The sequence below is a fragment of the Triticum aestivum genome, chromosome 5A (assembly GCF_018294505.1).
Source record: "Triticum aestivum cultivar Chinese Spring chromosome 5A, IWGSC CS RefSeq v2.1, whole genome shotgun sequence".
NCBI classification, from domain to species: domain Eukaryota; kingdom Viridiplantae; phylum Streptophyta; class Magnoliopsida; order Poales; family Poaceae; genus Triticum; species Triticum aestivum.
In genome coordinates, this window is record NC_057806.1 from 477,370,519 (window position 1) to 477,383,779 (window position 13,261).

Here is a 13,261-nt window from a genome sequence, read left to right on the forward strand (position 1 = left end):
TCCACCAAAAAGGGGGAGATTGTTACGACATATCTCTCTCAAGGTAGTTTTGGTGATTGATGACAACATGTTTGCGGAATAATTATGTGCTTTGAATAGTTCACAGATTCACCCCTGGCACAAGACGTTTTCTTCCCTTCAGAGTGTCTTTCAAGACGGTGTAGCTCTTTCGTTTCTCTCTCGGTGGACTAGTTGCGTAGAGGGCACCGTTCTATCAAGAGGGGGTCCGCTGGGGTATTGCATGGGTGGAATCAACATGTACACATCAGCTTCTCACCCTCCGAGCTTTTCCATTCCATTGAAGAGATCTCTCCACTTTTCTTTGTCCTGTCTGGGTCCCAGCGGTAGTACCACGCAACCCAGCCGTAGTACCGCTGAGGAGCCACAAGCGGCAGTACCGCTCCACAGCGGTAGTACCGCCCGTGACTCCACAACAGTAGTACCGCTGGGGTGCCTGGCACCACCGCCTCGTCCTCAGCCTCTTTGGAGAGATCCTCTCTCTCTCTTCTGTGTCCCAGCGGTAGTACCGCACTACCAGCGGTAGTACGGCTGAAGGGTCACAAGCGGTAGTTCCGCTCCATAGTGGTAGTACCGCCCGTGACCCCGCTGCCGTAGTACCGCTGGGCTGTCTGGCTCCTACCGTCTCGACTCGAGGGCTCTTTTTCTCGTGTCGGGTTTTGCGGCACTAGTTGCGGTTGTAGAGGCGGTAGTACCTTTTCAGGAGCGGTAGTACCGCCCCTACCACTGCGGTAGTACCGCGTTGGGTCCTATTCCCTCCTTATCTTCTCTGCGCGGTAGTGCCGCTGGCTGGTGTCGCAGTACCGCTGACCTAGCGGTAGTACCGCCCTCTCTTAGCGGTAGTACCGCCCTGTGCGGGGCTGGTTGGTGGGGGGCAGCGGTTGGATTGTTGCCCCCACTATAAAAGGGGGTCCCCTTCTTCCCTTTGACCTACCTCTTCCCCCTCAAGCTCCATTTATTGCTCAAGCTCCATTAAATGCTCCAAGCTTCATTTTTGCCTGATCTATCTCTCTAGCCAATCAAACTTGTTGATTTGCTCGGGAGTGGTTGAGAAGGCCCCGATCTACACTTCCACCAAGGGATTTTCGATTCCCCCACTCATCCCTAGCGGATCTTGTTACTCTTGGGTGTTTGAGCATCCTAGACGGTTGAGGTCATCACGGAGCCATAGTCCATTGTGGTGAAGCTTCGTGGTTTTGTTGGGAGCCTCCGATTAAGTTGTGGAGATTGCCCCAACCTTGTTTGTAAAGGTTCGGTCGCCGCCTTCAAGGGCACCAATAGTGGAATCACGGCATCTCGCATTGTGTGAGGGCGTGAGGAGAATACGGTGGCCCTAGTGGCTTCTTGGGGAGCATTGTGCCTCCACACCGCTCTAACGGAGACGTACTTCCCTTTAAAGGGAAGGAACTTCGGTAACACATCCTCGTCTTCACCGGATCCACTCTTGGTTATCTCTTACATTTACTTGTGCAAGCTCTTTAGTGTTACTTCTCTTGCTTGCTTGTTTGCTTGTTGGTACTGCATCATATAGGTTGTTCACCTAGTTGCACATCTAGACAACCTACTTTGATGCAAAGTTTAATTTGATAAAGTTAAGTTAAAAAATTGGTAGTTGCCTATTCACCCCCCCCTCTAGTCAACCATGTCGATCCTTTCAGGAGCGCTGGATGATTCAAGTTCAAGTTCCAGGAAGGACATTCACGCCAGTCACTAAGCCCATAGAGTTTTCTTTTGATGCACCAACCTGGAGTCTAGGAAAGGGTATGGCAGCCCATATCACCATGGGACGCATTGGAGAAGTTTACCATAAGGAGCTTAAGGATACTATCTACCAGATTTGCGGGCGCCGAGATGAGCAATGGGAGATGATCAGCACCAGGAAGGATAGATCGATTGCCTCTTTCATCCAGGAGTTAAACAGCACATTCGACACTAGGAGAACCAGATGTGCGCATGCATGATAGATCTGAAGAAGGCAATGACAAGGATCACGGAGCTGGAGGAAGAACTCAAGGCCACACGCGAAGATTATGAGGAGGAAATCGTCGTACTAGTGGAGAAGAATGACGATCTGGAAAGGAAGCTAGGAGTATTCATGGGAGACCCCGCGCCAGGAGGAGGAGATGACGATTCCACTTGCCCAGAGAACTACATCATCATCGACGACACCGACTCGGACCCCGATGATAACGATGATGACTATGTTGATGAAGCTAGAGCAGATATCATGGAGTCTTCAACCGATCGATATTTCTAGTAGACTACCATATTAGTAGTAGTATTCCACCATGTATATAGTATAGTCCAAGCACTTTTGTAACGATAGTTTTAGACCGATTGTATGCCTTGCTTGATTGATTGATTGATATGATTGTGTTTGTCTCATGTGCATATGGGTAGTGTTTTCTCACTAGACCTTATTCTATTCTATTTCTCTTCCCTCTAAACCCTCAGATGCCTCCGAGACATGACCCCGGATTTACCTTTCCACCGGAGCTCACTCAGTTGATCCAGCAGCAGAATACCTTGATGCAGTTGTTAGTTCAGAACCAAGGCAACAACAACAACAACCCACCATCACCCCCAGTTGACAACTTAGCCCGTTTCCTGAGGTTGCAGCCGCCGGTGTTTTCCAGTAGCACCGAGCCGATTGTTGCAGATGATTGGCTCCGTAGGATTGGAAGGGAGTTAACCACTGCAGGATGCACATATGCTGAGAAGGTGCATTTTGCCGCACACCAATTGAGTGGACCAGCAGCCTCATGGTGGGAGAATTACACTGTCACGTATCATATAGCCACTGTTATATGGGGACCGGTTCCAGCAGGCTTTTCGCACTGCCCATGTTTCAGCAGGAGCTATGGCCATAAAGAAGCGTGAGTTTCGCAACTTACGCCAAGGAGGGCACACTGTTGGCCAGTATGTGGATGGATTTAGTAAGCTAGCACGTTATGCTCCAGATGACGTCGCTACAGACGCAACCAAGAAGGAGAAGTTTCTGGAAGGACTGAATGATGAGTTGAGCATGCAGTTGATGGTGACCAATTTTAATAACTATCAGGAGTTGGTGGATAGAGCTCTCATGCTTGAAGGGAAGCAGCAGCAGATTGACAGCCGCAAGAGGAAGTATGGACAAGGGAAGTATAATTCTGGAGCAGAGACTCCGTTTCACCCCAAACTCGGGAGGACTTGTTCATAACCATGGATACCACACTCATAATTTTGTTTTGTTATTCCAAGATGATTGAGATATAATATTTATGAATGACCATTGAGACGCCTTTTGGGAACTGATCAACTAGAGTTTACGTTTTGTGCAAGTGCAAATGGATAAGAAAACAATGACCTCATGGCTACCATGAATTGACTTAAAAATAACCATTCCAAAGTCGAGTTGACAATAATGACTCTCTAAAGATGGTTAGCGAACATTAATTATCTCTATTTTTGTTTGATATTTCGTAGAAAAATAGTTAAGTTAATTTACATTAGCGGTCAAGTCTTTTTATTATCACGACTTCACAATGGGGCAAAGTCCTCCCGGTTCCATTAAAAGTGAAACCACCAGGTTTGGTAGCTATTACAAGTCTAGCAATTTGAATGGAAAAAACAGGCAATATAAACACACATCAATACTAGGTGATCATCTTATACATCTCAAATAATTAGCATTGAGCACAAGACGGAAATTGTCTTTCTTCATAGCTATCATCGGACAACATCCAAGCAACCAAAGCTCCTTTGGGACTTCTGTTGAAGATAGTGTAGATGCCATTTTTTTCTTCAATAGAAAATATTAACTCAACGAATTTTCCAACTCAAGTGGGGTGATGGAAACGACGACCGACGCTTTTGGATCCCAAGGTTTGCTTGGGGAGTGGAGCATAGGGATCACCAGTGCTTGGAGTATGCAAGAACATGATCTTGCACTAAATAGGGACATGTGAGACAGGAGAGCTTGTTTAAGAGCACCTTGAGTGCTTAGTTCAAACTTTGTCACCCATCAACAATTGGTGAGGAAGACCATCTGGGAAAGACCTTTTGGTTTTTTTCCAGATGATCCTCCTTGAGCAAGATTGTCATTTCTTTAGAATAACTAGGATCAACCACCAAACCTGTTTAACATCAGACCAAATTGCATTGTTAAAATGTGAGCATTTAAAAAAAAGAGGTTAAACCCCCAACATATCTTATTAATATTAATTGGAGTAAATAACAAGAGCAACCATGGCTAAACCATTATAAGATATGAATAAAAATAGACAATTAAGTCGAATTCTTCCGCTGCAATGACTTCAAGAAGGAATAAACAATCTTGCATCATCATCATCAAGTCTGGCCGAAGACGACTGAGACAAGGATTTTCATCATGGTCGCCGAAACCAACCACCGAAGGCCGACACATCAGCAAGAAGATAATGGCTTCAATAAGGTAACGACGCAAGTTCGCCAATGCCGAATCCAACCAATCAAAGCCAAAACAAGAGTTTCACCTCGGAATTATTTCAATCGTCATCTTGAAGACGACTCTTCCAAAACTCATGCCTTCTTGTACTCCATGCCAAGCCCGAAAGGCTCTACATATGAGTGGGACATCTAGCCACCATAGACCACCACTTCGCTCGTTGGGGGGGGGGGGGGGGGGGGGTGTCATCCATGACACGGTGCGGGTTTGACCCTATAACATCCACCATGACCCCAGGGCCGCTGCCCGTGCGTCCGTCATGTGAGCCGCCACCACGGTATCGCACACCACCCGACTAGCCACTCATAGTCGGCGAACATCGTAGCCCCAACGTCCACATGGAACCTGCTCACGCCGCCACATTCCTTGCACCGCTGCACTCTGTCCCAATCCCTAGCGTCCACTGATAGAATAAGAAAGGTTAATGTGACGATAGTCACCGATGCCATGGTTGCTGCAGCCCCGGTGCACACCACCATGACCACCCGTGTCGGGTAGAAGATTCAGGTTAGGGACATCCCATTGCCCATGGCCACCACCAAACTCCCCACCGCACATCGCCATGAGAGGATGTCGCATGACCTCGATGGCTTCTACTTCCTTGTCGCCGGCGTCGTTTTTTCGCATGCCTTCTTCTTTCAAACCGGACCATTCTCGCCATGAAGGCCACTCCACCACAGCTCGCCGCAGGGATCGGAGTAGTGGCCTCCAGGATGCTCCGCTGGAGGCGACGACAGGCTTGCTGCAGCCCGCGTTGACATCTAGCGCGACCGCTGCGGACTAAAAAGCATCCCACCGAGCGCCATGGTACTGCAGCACACGCATGCTGCCTTTGGTCATGTGTCTCTTGACTCCACGAGCCTATGTTCTCGTACAATGTTATTCTAGAAGCCTAGCTGGCGAGCGATCCCAGTACACGGCAGAGAACAAGACAACAAGCGAGTGTACCTTTGTTCGCTTCATTTCTACTAAGCACATAAATTTAACGAGAATTGTACTTCGGTGGCTACCTAAGGGAGCTCTTGTTCGACCCCTTCCACCCCTCCCGGCGGCTACCTAAGGGAACTCCGGTTCGACCCCTTCCACCACTACCGGCGGCTACCTAAGGGAACTCCGGTTCGACCCCTTCCACCCCTCCCGGCGGCTACCTAAGGGAACTTCGATTCGACCCCTCCCACCCCTCCCGGCGGCTACCTAAGGGAGCTCCGATTCGACCCCTTCCACCCCTCCCAGCGGCTACCTAAGGGAACTCCGGTTCGCCCCCTTGCACCCCTCCCAGCGGCTACCTAAGGGAACTTCGATTCGACCCCTCCGACCCCTCCCGGCGGCTACCTAAGGGAACTCCGATTCGCCCCCTTCCACCCCTCCCAGCGGCTACCTAAGGGAACTCCGGTTCGCCCCCTTCCACCCCTCCCAACGGCTACCTAAGGGGGCTCCGATTCAACCCCTTCCACCCCTCCCGGCAACTAGGACTCATCTCGATCACAAGGAGATGTTCACCATGAGGGAGTGGGGTATTTTAATTCTTTGCGTTCTTTGCGGCATGCTCTCTGATTTACGGATCCACAAGGGTTGAGGGGCAAATCCATTACTACGCGTGCGTATTTTTTTCAGAATTTCCTAGAACCTAAAAGGTCTGGTTTTATATTTTTCTTCAATAATCGAGCTCAACTAGCAATTCCGGGGAATTTTATCCTTATTTAGACTTTGTGCGAGCATGTGCGTTTCTGTGACGTGTGTGTCTACGCCGATCGGGCGGCGCGGCATGAGATGGTCCCAGCAGACACGGCACAGCACTGTACGGCGACGTGACGAGCGACCAGAGAGGAGAGGGACCCAATCCGGGAGGTTGACACGACTCCAGAACCCAAACCCGTCGGGCGACCGCTAACCCAACGAGGCGGCCACTCCGGTCCACGCGCCACCTGCCGCCCGGGGCCCGCTCCGCAGTGACGCGGCAGCGCGAGGGAGGGGGCGCGCACCCGATGCGACGCGATTGGTCGACCTCACCCCGTCACCCCACCCGTGTCCCCCTCTCGTTAAAAGGGAACCCTCTCTCGCCGCGCCGGTACGGACGTACACACTGCCGGCTCCGCTCGGCACACGCACGCGCACGGGGAGGGAGAAAAAAAAATACTGGTGAGGAGCGCGCCGGCCGCTCTCCGGCGTCGTCCTGGGCCAAGGGAAGGGATACGAGCGCGAGCCGGAGGAGATCGAGCCGAGCCCCTGCCCGTCCCCCTCTCCTTGTGGAAGACCCCCGCGCGCCACACGGGCGGCACGTGACTGACTGCTCCCCTGCCGCCCGCACCACTTGGCCGCCGGCGCCGGCCCAAAGCGGGCAGCGCGCGCGTGGTCACCGCTTCTGGGGAACCAGCGGGCCATGGAGCAGGAGGAGGGACGGAGGAAGCGGGAGGCGGCGGTGGTGGTGGTGCTGGAGTGCGTGGCGGGGAGCTCCAAGGCGGAGGAGTGGGGCGGCGGCGGCGCCGTGGTGCAGGAGGGCGACGTGGTGGAGTCGGTCCGGGTCGGGCTGGGCTCCGGCGCGGCGTCCCTGGACGCGCCCTTCAAGGGCGGCCGCGCGGGGCTCCACAAGGCCCTGCACAAGGCGTTCAAGCGCGGCGACACCTCCGTGGAGGTGCGCGTCCGCGGCGGCAAGGACCTGCAGGCCTGCATCCTGCCGCACCCCGGCGGCGCCAGCGCCCGCAAGCAGTACGTGCTCCGCTCCCTCCACGACCCCAACTACGTGCTCGGCTTCGGCGATCGCCTCGAGAGCGAGTGCCTCGTCCTCCAAGGTACATACTCAACTCGATCAATCATACAGCCGACTCTTCCTGATCCCCAAGAGCCACCCCTGAATTTCATGGACTGAAATTGCGAGATTTGACAGTGATATCTGCTACTGAATTATGAACTGGATAATTTTGCTGTCAATTCTCGGTGCCTGAAACGTCTGCGTGTGATGATATGGGACATTTCAATTTCAGTATGAACACTAGTAAAAATCTTTAGAAAACATGGAGGAGTATCAGCCAGATAGATTCGATGTGGGCTGGCTTTCATTTCAGCACGCACGCATTGCCTATGTGTTCTACTCCACGCCAGTTGCGAAAAGACAAGCTTGCTGTCAAGTCTGAGGTTCAGACTAGAGCATTGTTGCGAGGCAAATTTCTTCATTTCATATTCACGTCCGTTCTTCCACAATGTTATGATATAAAACCAATGTGCATGTAGTTGTCACTAACTAGAAGTTATGATAGCTACATAAACAGAAAACAAAGGCAGCAAAGTGGACTGAGAAGATAGTAAAGTTGGGAAAACGGGAATGCATCGCTGAAACGTGTCAAGGAAATTGGCCATCTGTGTAGGTGGTGGTCAATTCCTCCCATAGTACGTCCCTACCTCGTGCGTTTCACTCGTTTTCTTGTCGCCGCCGGGGGAATGCGTCATGGTCGACTCTTGACGACGTGGTGGTCCTTGTGAACAGCCATCGTTTGTGGCTTCCTGGCAAGTATTGCAAGTTAATTTCTGTCCTTCGCTGTTGGTGAAGTGCTGCTCCATGATTGTCTTACCTGCCTGGTCTGACCATGGATGGCTTAACATCAATTTAGAAGTTCCGCAAACAAAAAGTCTATTTATACGTTGTTGTTTACTAATTCTCCAATTGTTCTTGCAATTTCTAGCTGTTCATTTTACGGCGAAATCATCCCTTATTTTGGGGAATTCGTTGGCATTGCTTCTGGATACCTTTTGGTTCATGCTTCCATTCGTAATTGACATTTTGCACAGAGTATAAAAATGTAGGAGTATTATTGTGATGACCTTTATTTATATGTAAAAATACTTGTCTTCTCCCTTGACAAAAGGCACAAGAGGTACAAGAGTGGCATCGGCGCTGAGCCGGGCGCAGCTCCAGGACGGGTACGTCACGTACCCCTGGGACAAGAAGATGCGCGACTCGCTACGCACGCCCAACTCCAGCTGCTTCCTCTCGATGCTCGTCCTCCCCAAGGCCCTGGACCTCAACGCGTGCCGGTACGAGTCCTTCGAGGACACGTTGGCCCGTGCCAACACATGGCTCTACTCGTCGCAGGACTCAGGGATCCCCATCGAGTTCATGAATCTGCAGAGCGAAGCTCTTCTCACCAAGGTGCATACGTCTTAACTTCAGAATTTTCGTACTACTAAAACAAACTTTCAACATTCAGTTGGTTTGCACCTGACAATAGCTAGTGAAGGTTCAGTTTGATCGGATAGTGATTTCATCCTCACACACTCAAATGTTCAGATATCTGGGGAGACGGCGTCTGCCACTGTCAACTCCGGGTCGTTGTCCGACATGTCGAACCTCGTGAACGCGACGCTCTACGGTTTCGAGGATTACCATGGGGTGGACATCGGTGTGGTGAAGGCGGCCCGGCTTTGGTACAGCTCCACGGCAGGAGAAATGCCGCTGGAGATACAGCTTCAGGAAGGTGACACCAGGCTAGGATTCGCCGTGAGCCGCACCGAAGAGGTTCATTTTCAGTTGCCACTGTACACAATACAGAAAACCAGTCACTACTCCAGCTTTCAGAAATGTCCATCTAACCTACCGTGCAACTTTTGTTTTCTTTCATCCAGGGTTTCATCTACATATCATCGGTGGTCGACGACGACGAGGACAGCGAGGCGCCATCGACGCGGTCAGGGCTCCGCGACCTATTCAACCGGGCGAAAGTGGCGTCCAAACTACTGATCATATCAAGGGTGTCCAACGAGAAGGTCCTCCCCTGGATGATCTCCAGTTCAGGCGCAGTCCGTTGCTTCGACACCATCTCCCTCAGCCAGAAGCTCTCCTTGCACCGCCTCGCGCTGCAGCCCATCCAGCTACACCTGCTCATGTGGGAGAAGCCCGTCGGTGTCGCGGCGCAGAGCGTCGTTCTTTCTCCCAAAATGCCGTTCCCGCTGTCACTGCCTCCTCAGGTACCCCTAAGCATCATCGAGAGCCCTGAACATAGAGTAGATGCTGAGCAAGACTTTGTGTTGGATTCGTCGTTCCGGCTCGATGATTCTCCGGTCAGCAACTGGGTGTGATCTCAGCTTTCCTTTTTCGATAAAGGGTGGATTTTATTGACTCAAAATGAAGCATCAAGTGGATACAAACACGATGGGGATCTCTCTCAGCTTTCCTGATTCTCCAGTTCTCTAGGCAGCGCTGCTTAGTTTGTCCTAGAGAAGTAGTGTTCAGATTTCGGAACCATTGTAGGTTTCTGAAGTAATCAGGGGAGATTGCTGAGTTTCATAGCATCTGAACATCATGTTGTGATACATACATAGTTTTTGTTCAGCATGGCATAAACAACGGAGGAACATATATTACTCATTTCCTTGTGCTCGGGTGCTCAATTGCCTACTCTGAATTTACTGACAAACACATGATGGATCAGCATTCTGACATTTAAGTTACCCTCACACCACACTAGCTAGCCATACAATGAACATGTTAAACAAAGTTACACATAATGAACATGACAGACAGTTATCCTACTGGTCTTGCTGTTTTGTTGTGAGGACCTTGCACTTGAGCACTCGATCTTGGACATAGAACCCCGGCATCACCATGACCTTCACCCTCAACGGGTCCTGGGCCTGCCGCCGGTCCGGCAGGATGTCCTCCATGTACGCCTGGTCGAACGCCCGGCCCTCGTCGACCCGCAGGATGGGCAGCGGCGGCGCGAAGGAGAAGGCGAGCAGGTGGAGCAGCCAGACGCACTTGGTGGCGACGAAGAAGCACTGCAGCAGCTGCTCCGGCCACGGCCACGACCAGCTGAGCGCGGCCACCACGCAGCTCATCTTCTGGTCGCAGAACCGGCTGAGGTCCTCGCTGTAGTACCTGGTGCCCTTCCGCAGCACCTCGCTCCAGCTCAGGTTGCGCAGCGCCACGAAGGACGCGAAGCTCTCCCGCCGGCCCTGCCCCGGGTCCAGGTGCCTCGCCGCGCCGTTCCGCTGGAAGCTCGGGTTCTCGAAGTCCTGGTACAGCGTCTGGTTCATGACCGCCTCCAGGTGGTACAGCACCGCCTTGGAGCAGTGCCGGCCGGCGATGATGGCGAGCTGGTGCGGCCGGAGCAGCAGGTTCAGCTTGTCCGACAGCCCGTTGTCCGGCTCCTCCACCTGCTGGATCAGCGCCTTGCAGAGCTGCTTCACGGAGAGGCGCGCCTCGGAGGCGATCTGCAGGAAGCCTTCCACCATGGCCTCGTGGCTCACCGGCATGCCGTTGCCCGGCAGCTCTCGGCTCGCCCCGATCGACCTCGACGACGACCGCCGCGAGTGGGACTGCGTGTCGGCGCCGCCGCTGTGGTCCGTCGCTTGCCGCAGGGCCTTCTTGAGCTCCAAGCAATAGGCTTCCAGGCTCATCATCTTGGTGGTCAGCTCCCCCAGCGACGACCTCATCTCGGCGGCGTCCTCCTGCGCGGCGTCCCGGTGCGCGTTGGCCTCCGCGAGCTCCTTCCTAAGGGAGTCCAGCGACAGCAGCCCCCACTCCTTGAGGAGCTGCGACATGTTCCCGCGCTCGATGACGGCGGTGGTCGGCGGCGGCGTCTCCAGCTTCGGCTTCTTCTTTCCCTTGGCGAAGAGCCAAGAAAGGATCTGCGACCCTCTTTGCTTCGCCCGGGAGTGCGCCGACGGCGGGGGCTGGTGGCTGGATGAAAATGGCACTCGGCTGCTGCTGCCGAGGAACCCCAGAGCTTCCGCGTCGTTCAGACCGTGGTCCCTGCCAATCGTCGCGGGCCGGAACGCGCCGCCGCACGACGGCGGCATCTTGAACTCTCCCGCGCAGGTCGCCCTCCCGGCCGAGGCCGGGAAACGGCCGGCCAGCGGCGCGGACTGCAGAAAGGCCGGATGGATCCGGTTCACGCCTCTGCTCCGGAGGTGATTCTCGCTGGACGAAGGGGCGTAGTGGAAGTCGCTGTTGCAGGAGGAGAAGCCGTTGATGCAGTCGTCGTAGTCGGAGTAGGCGGCCTCGTCGTCGCCGACGCCGCCGCGGTCCAAGGTGATGCCGCCCCAGTTCTCTGACCGGCTCCGGTTGTCATGGCAGATGTCGTTGAGTCCAGCGGCCATCGCCATGGGCTCCTCGTCGTAAGTCTGCACCATGTTCAGTTGAGCAAGCAAGTCAGAAATGCAATCCTTCTCATAGGGTGGATTAGAATCGTACAGGTCCGTCCGCAATGATGCGAACGATGATTTACAGATTCGGTGAGCAGAGCAGGCACCGTGGATCCTACCAAGTTGGCAAGCATCACATCACCGGCGATCATAGCCTGGTGGGCACCGATGGCAACCATGAGAGACTCTGAATTTAACATTACTGCACCAACTGTTGCTAGCGTACACTCTGCCCACCCAGTGCCCGGCCACCGCCGCTGCGTCGAGCAATAAACGCGCGCGGCGGCTGCAGGAGCCCGCACGGCAAGAACAGTGGGGCGACTCAAGAAGTAAATGAGCCGCCTCTACCATGGTACCATGCCACCAACGCCGCTTAAACCGGGAAGAGAAGCCAAGAAGGCACAGACCATCACGGTGACATGTGGTACAAGCAGGCTTGCGGCGCTCACCGGAGTAAACACGGGGTAGTCCTCGTCTGCGGCGGCGGTGGCCGCTGTCCGGGAGCGCGCGGGGGACGCGACCACCGGCGGGAGGCGGATGGTGGCCGGGCTGCGGCTGGCGCTGGAGCGGGCACCGGCATTGGGCGCGGCGGCGCGCTGGCGGAGGGCGGCGTGGAGCGCGCGCAGCTCGACGGCCTTGGCGACGGCGGCCTGGACCTCCTGCCGGGTGGCCGGGAGCGGGACCCCTGACGGCGCCGCATGGTCGAAGCCCTCGGCGGCCGCCATGGCCATGGCGCCACACCACTGTGAGACTGATGAACAGTGGCGGGTCAAAGGCTGCGCCCTCGGCCGGCCGCTCCAAGGCTGTGCTGATGCAGTAGTGCTGCTGGACGGGCGCTGCGGTGCTGGGCTGGAAGTGGTCTTCTTGGGATTCGGGGGCAGGCACGGGTGGGGAGGAGGAATGGAATGGAGGCGAGGGGAAGGGAACAGTGGAATTCGTGGGGAGAGAGGGACTGGTTGGTGCGGCGGACGCGAGCGAGCGAGTGAGAGTGAGGTGGTGGAGGTGGACGTGGGAGGGGGAGGGGGAGGGGGAGGGAGAGGGAGGGAACTGCGCATTTTGAAGAGGCCGGTTGGCAGCCTCTTTTGGGCTTTTCGCTTGTCGCTTTTGATTGGCGGTGCAAGTATTAAACGGGTGAGCACTACTGCTGCTAATTTACTTTGCTTGCTGCTTGGAGCAGCGGCAGCCGATTCGTCCCTTCCAATCCAAACCAAGAATTAAGGGCCCTTTGCACTTTTGCAGACATTTTATACTAGTAGATGATGAATTGGCACGGGCTTGGGAAATGCTGGGATTTCCGAGGCATATGGAATACACTAGTAGATGTCCTCAAGGTGTACCGCACCAAACCGTTGAAAAACATGTTTAGAAATGGATCCCGATATTCACCACACGTGTGGCATCTTAGACATGCGTTTATACGTCCTGTTTGGCATAATCAAAAGGCAACCTACACGGGCTATATCCTGTATGTGTGAGCGAATATGAGAATTGCCCACACGTGTGGGCGCAACTACTTCGTGTCACACACTCAACAACTACAACTCATCCTCATCCCGCGCATGTGGCATGAAGGAAATCTGCCCACACATCCTGACACACCTACGTTAGTTACCCGCGGGAAGACAGTTTAGTTATCCTATG

At 53.9% G+C, this 13,261-nt stretch overlaps 2 protein-coding genes across 3 annotated transcripts; one reads left to right on the plus strand and one right to left on the minus strand.

Moving 5' to 3' along the window:
• Positions 1-6,544: 6,544 nt before the first annotated feature.
• On the plus strand, positions 6,545-9,842 carry LOC123104166 (uncharacterized). The gene is made up of 4 exons (XM_044525928.1): positions 6,545-7,272; positions 8,344-8,627; positions 8,766-8,993; positions 9,101-9,842. Exons 1-4 carry the CDS (start codon positions 6,864-6,866, stop codon positions 9,551-9,553), a joined length of 1,374 nt encoding a protein of 457 aa, XP_044381863.1. The 5' UTR covers positions 6,545-6,863; the 3' UTR covers positions 9,554-9,842.
• LOC123104165 (IRK-interacting protein) lies at positions 9,817-12,630 on the minus strand. Of its 2 annotated transcripts, none has more exons than XM_044525926.1 (2): positions 12,070-12,630; positions 9,817-11,599 (listed from the first exon to the last, which is right to left on the minus strand). In XM_044525926.1, exons 1-2 carry the CDS (start codon positions 12,349-12,351, stop codon positions 10,004-10,006), a joined length of 1,878 nt encoding a protein of 625 aa, XP_044381861.1. In that variant the 5' UTR covers positions 12,352-12,630; the 3' UTR covers positions 9,817-10,003. The 2 variants fall into 2 exon arrangements, with proteins under 2 accessions (XP_044381861.1, XP_044381862.1); XM_044525927.1 differs by lacking the exon at positions 12,070-12,630 and adding an exon at positions 11,740-12,044.
• Between the last annotated feature and the right edge of the window lie 631 nt (positions 12,631-13,261).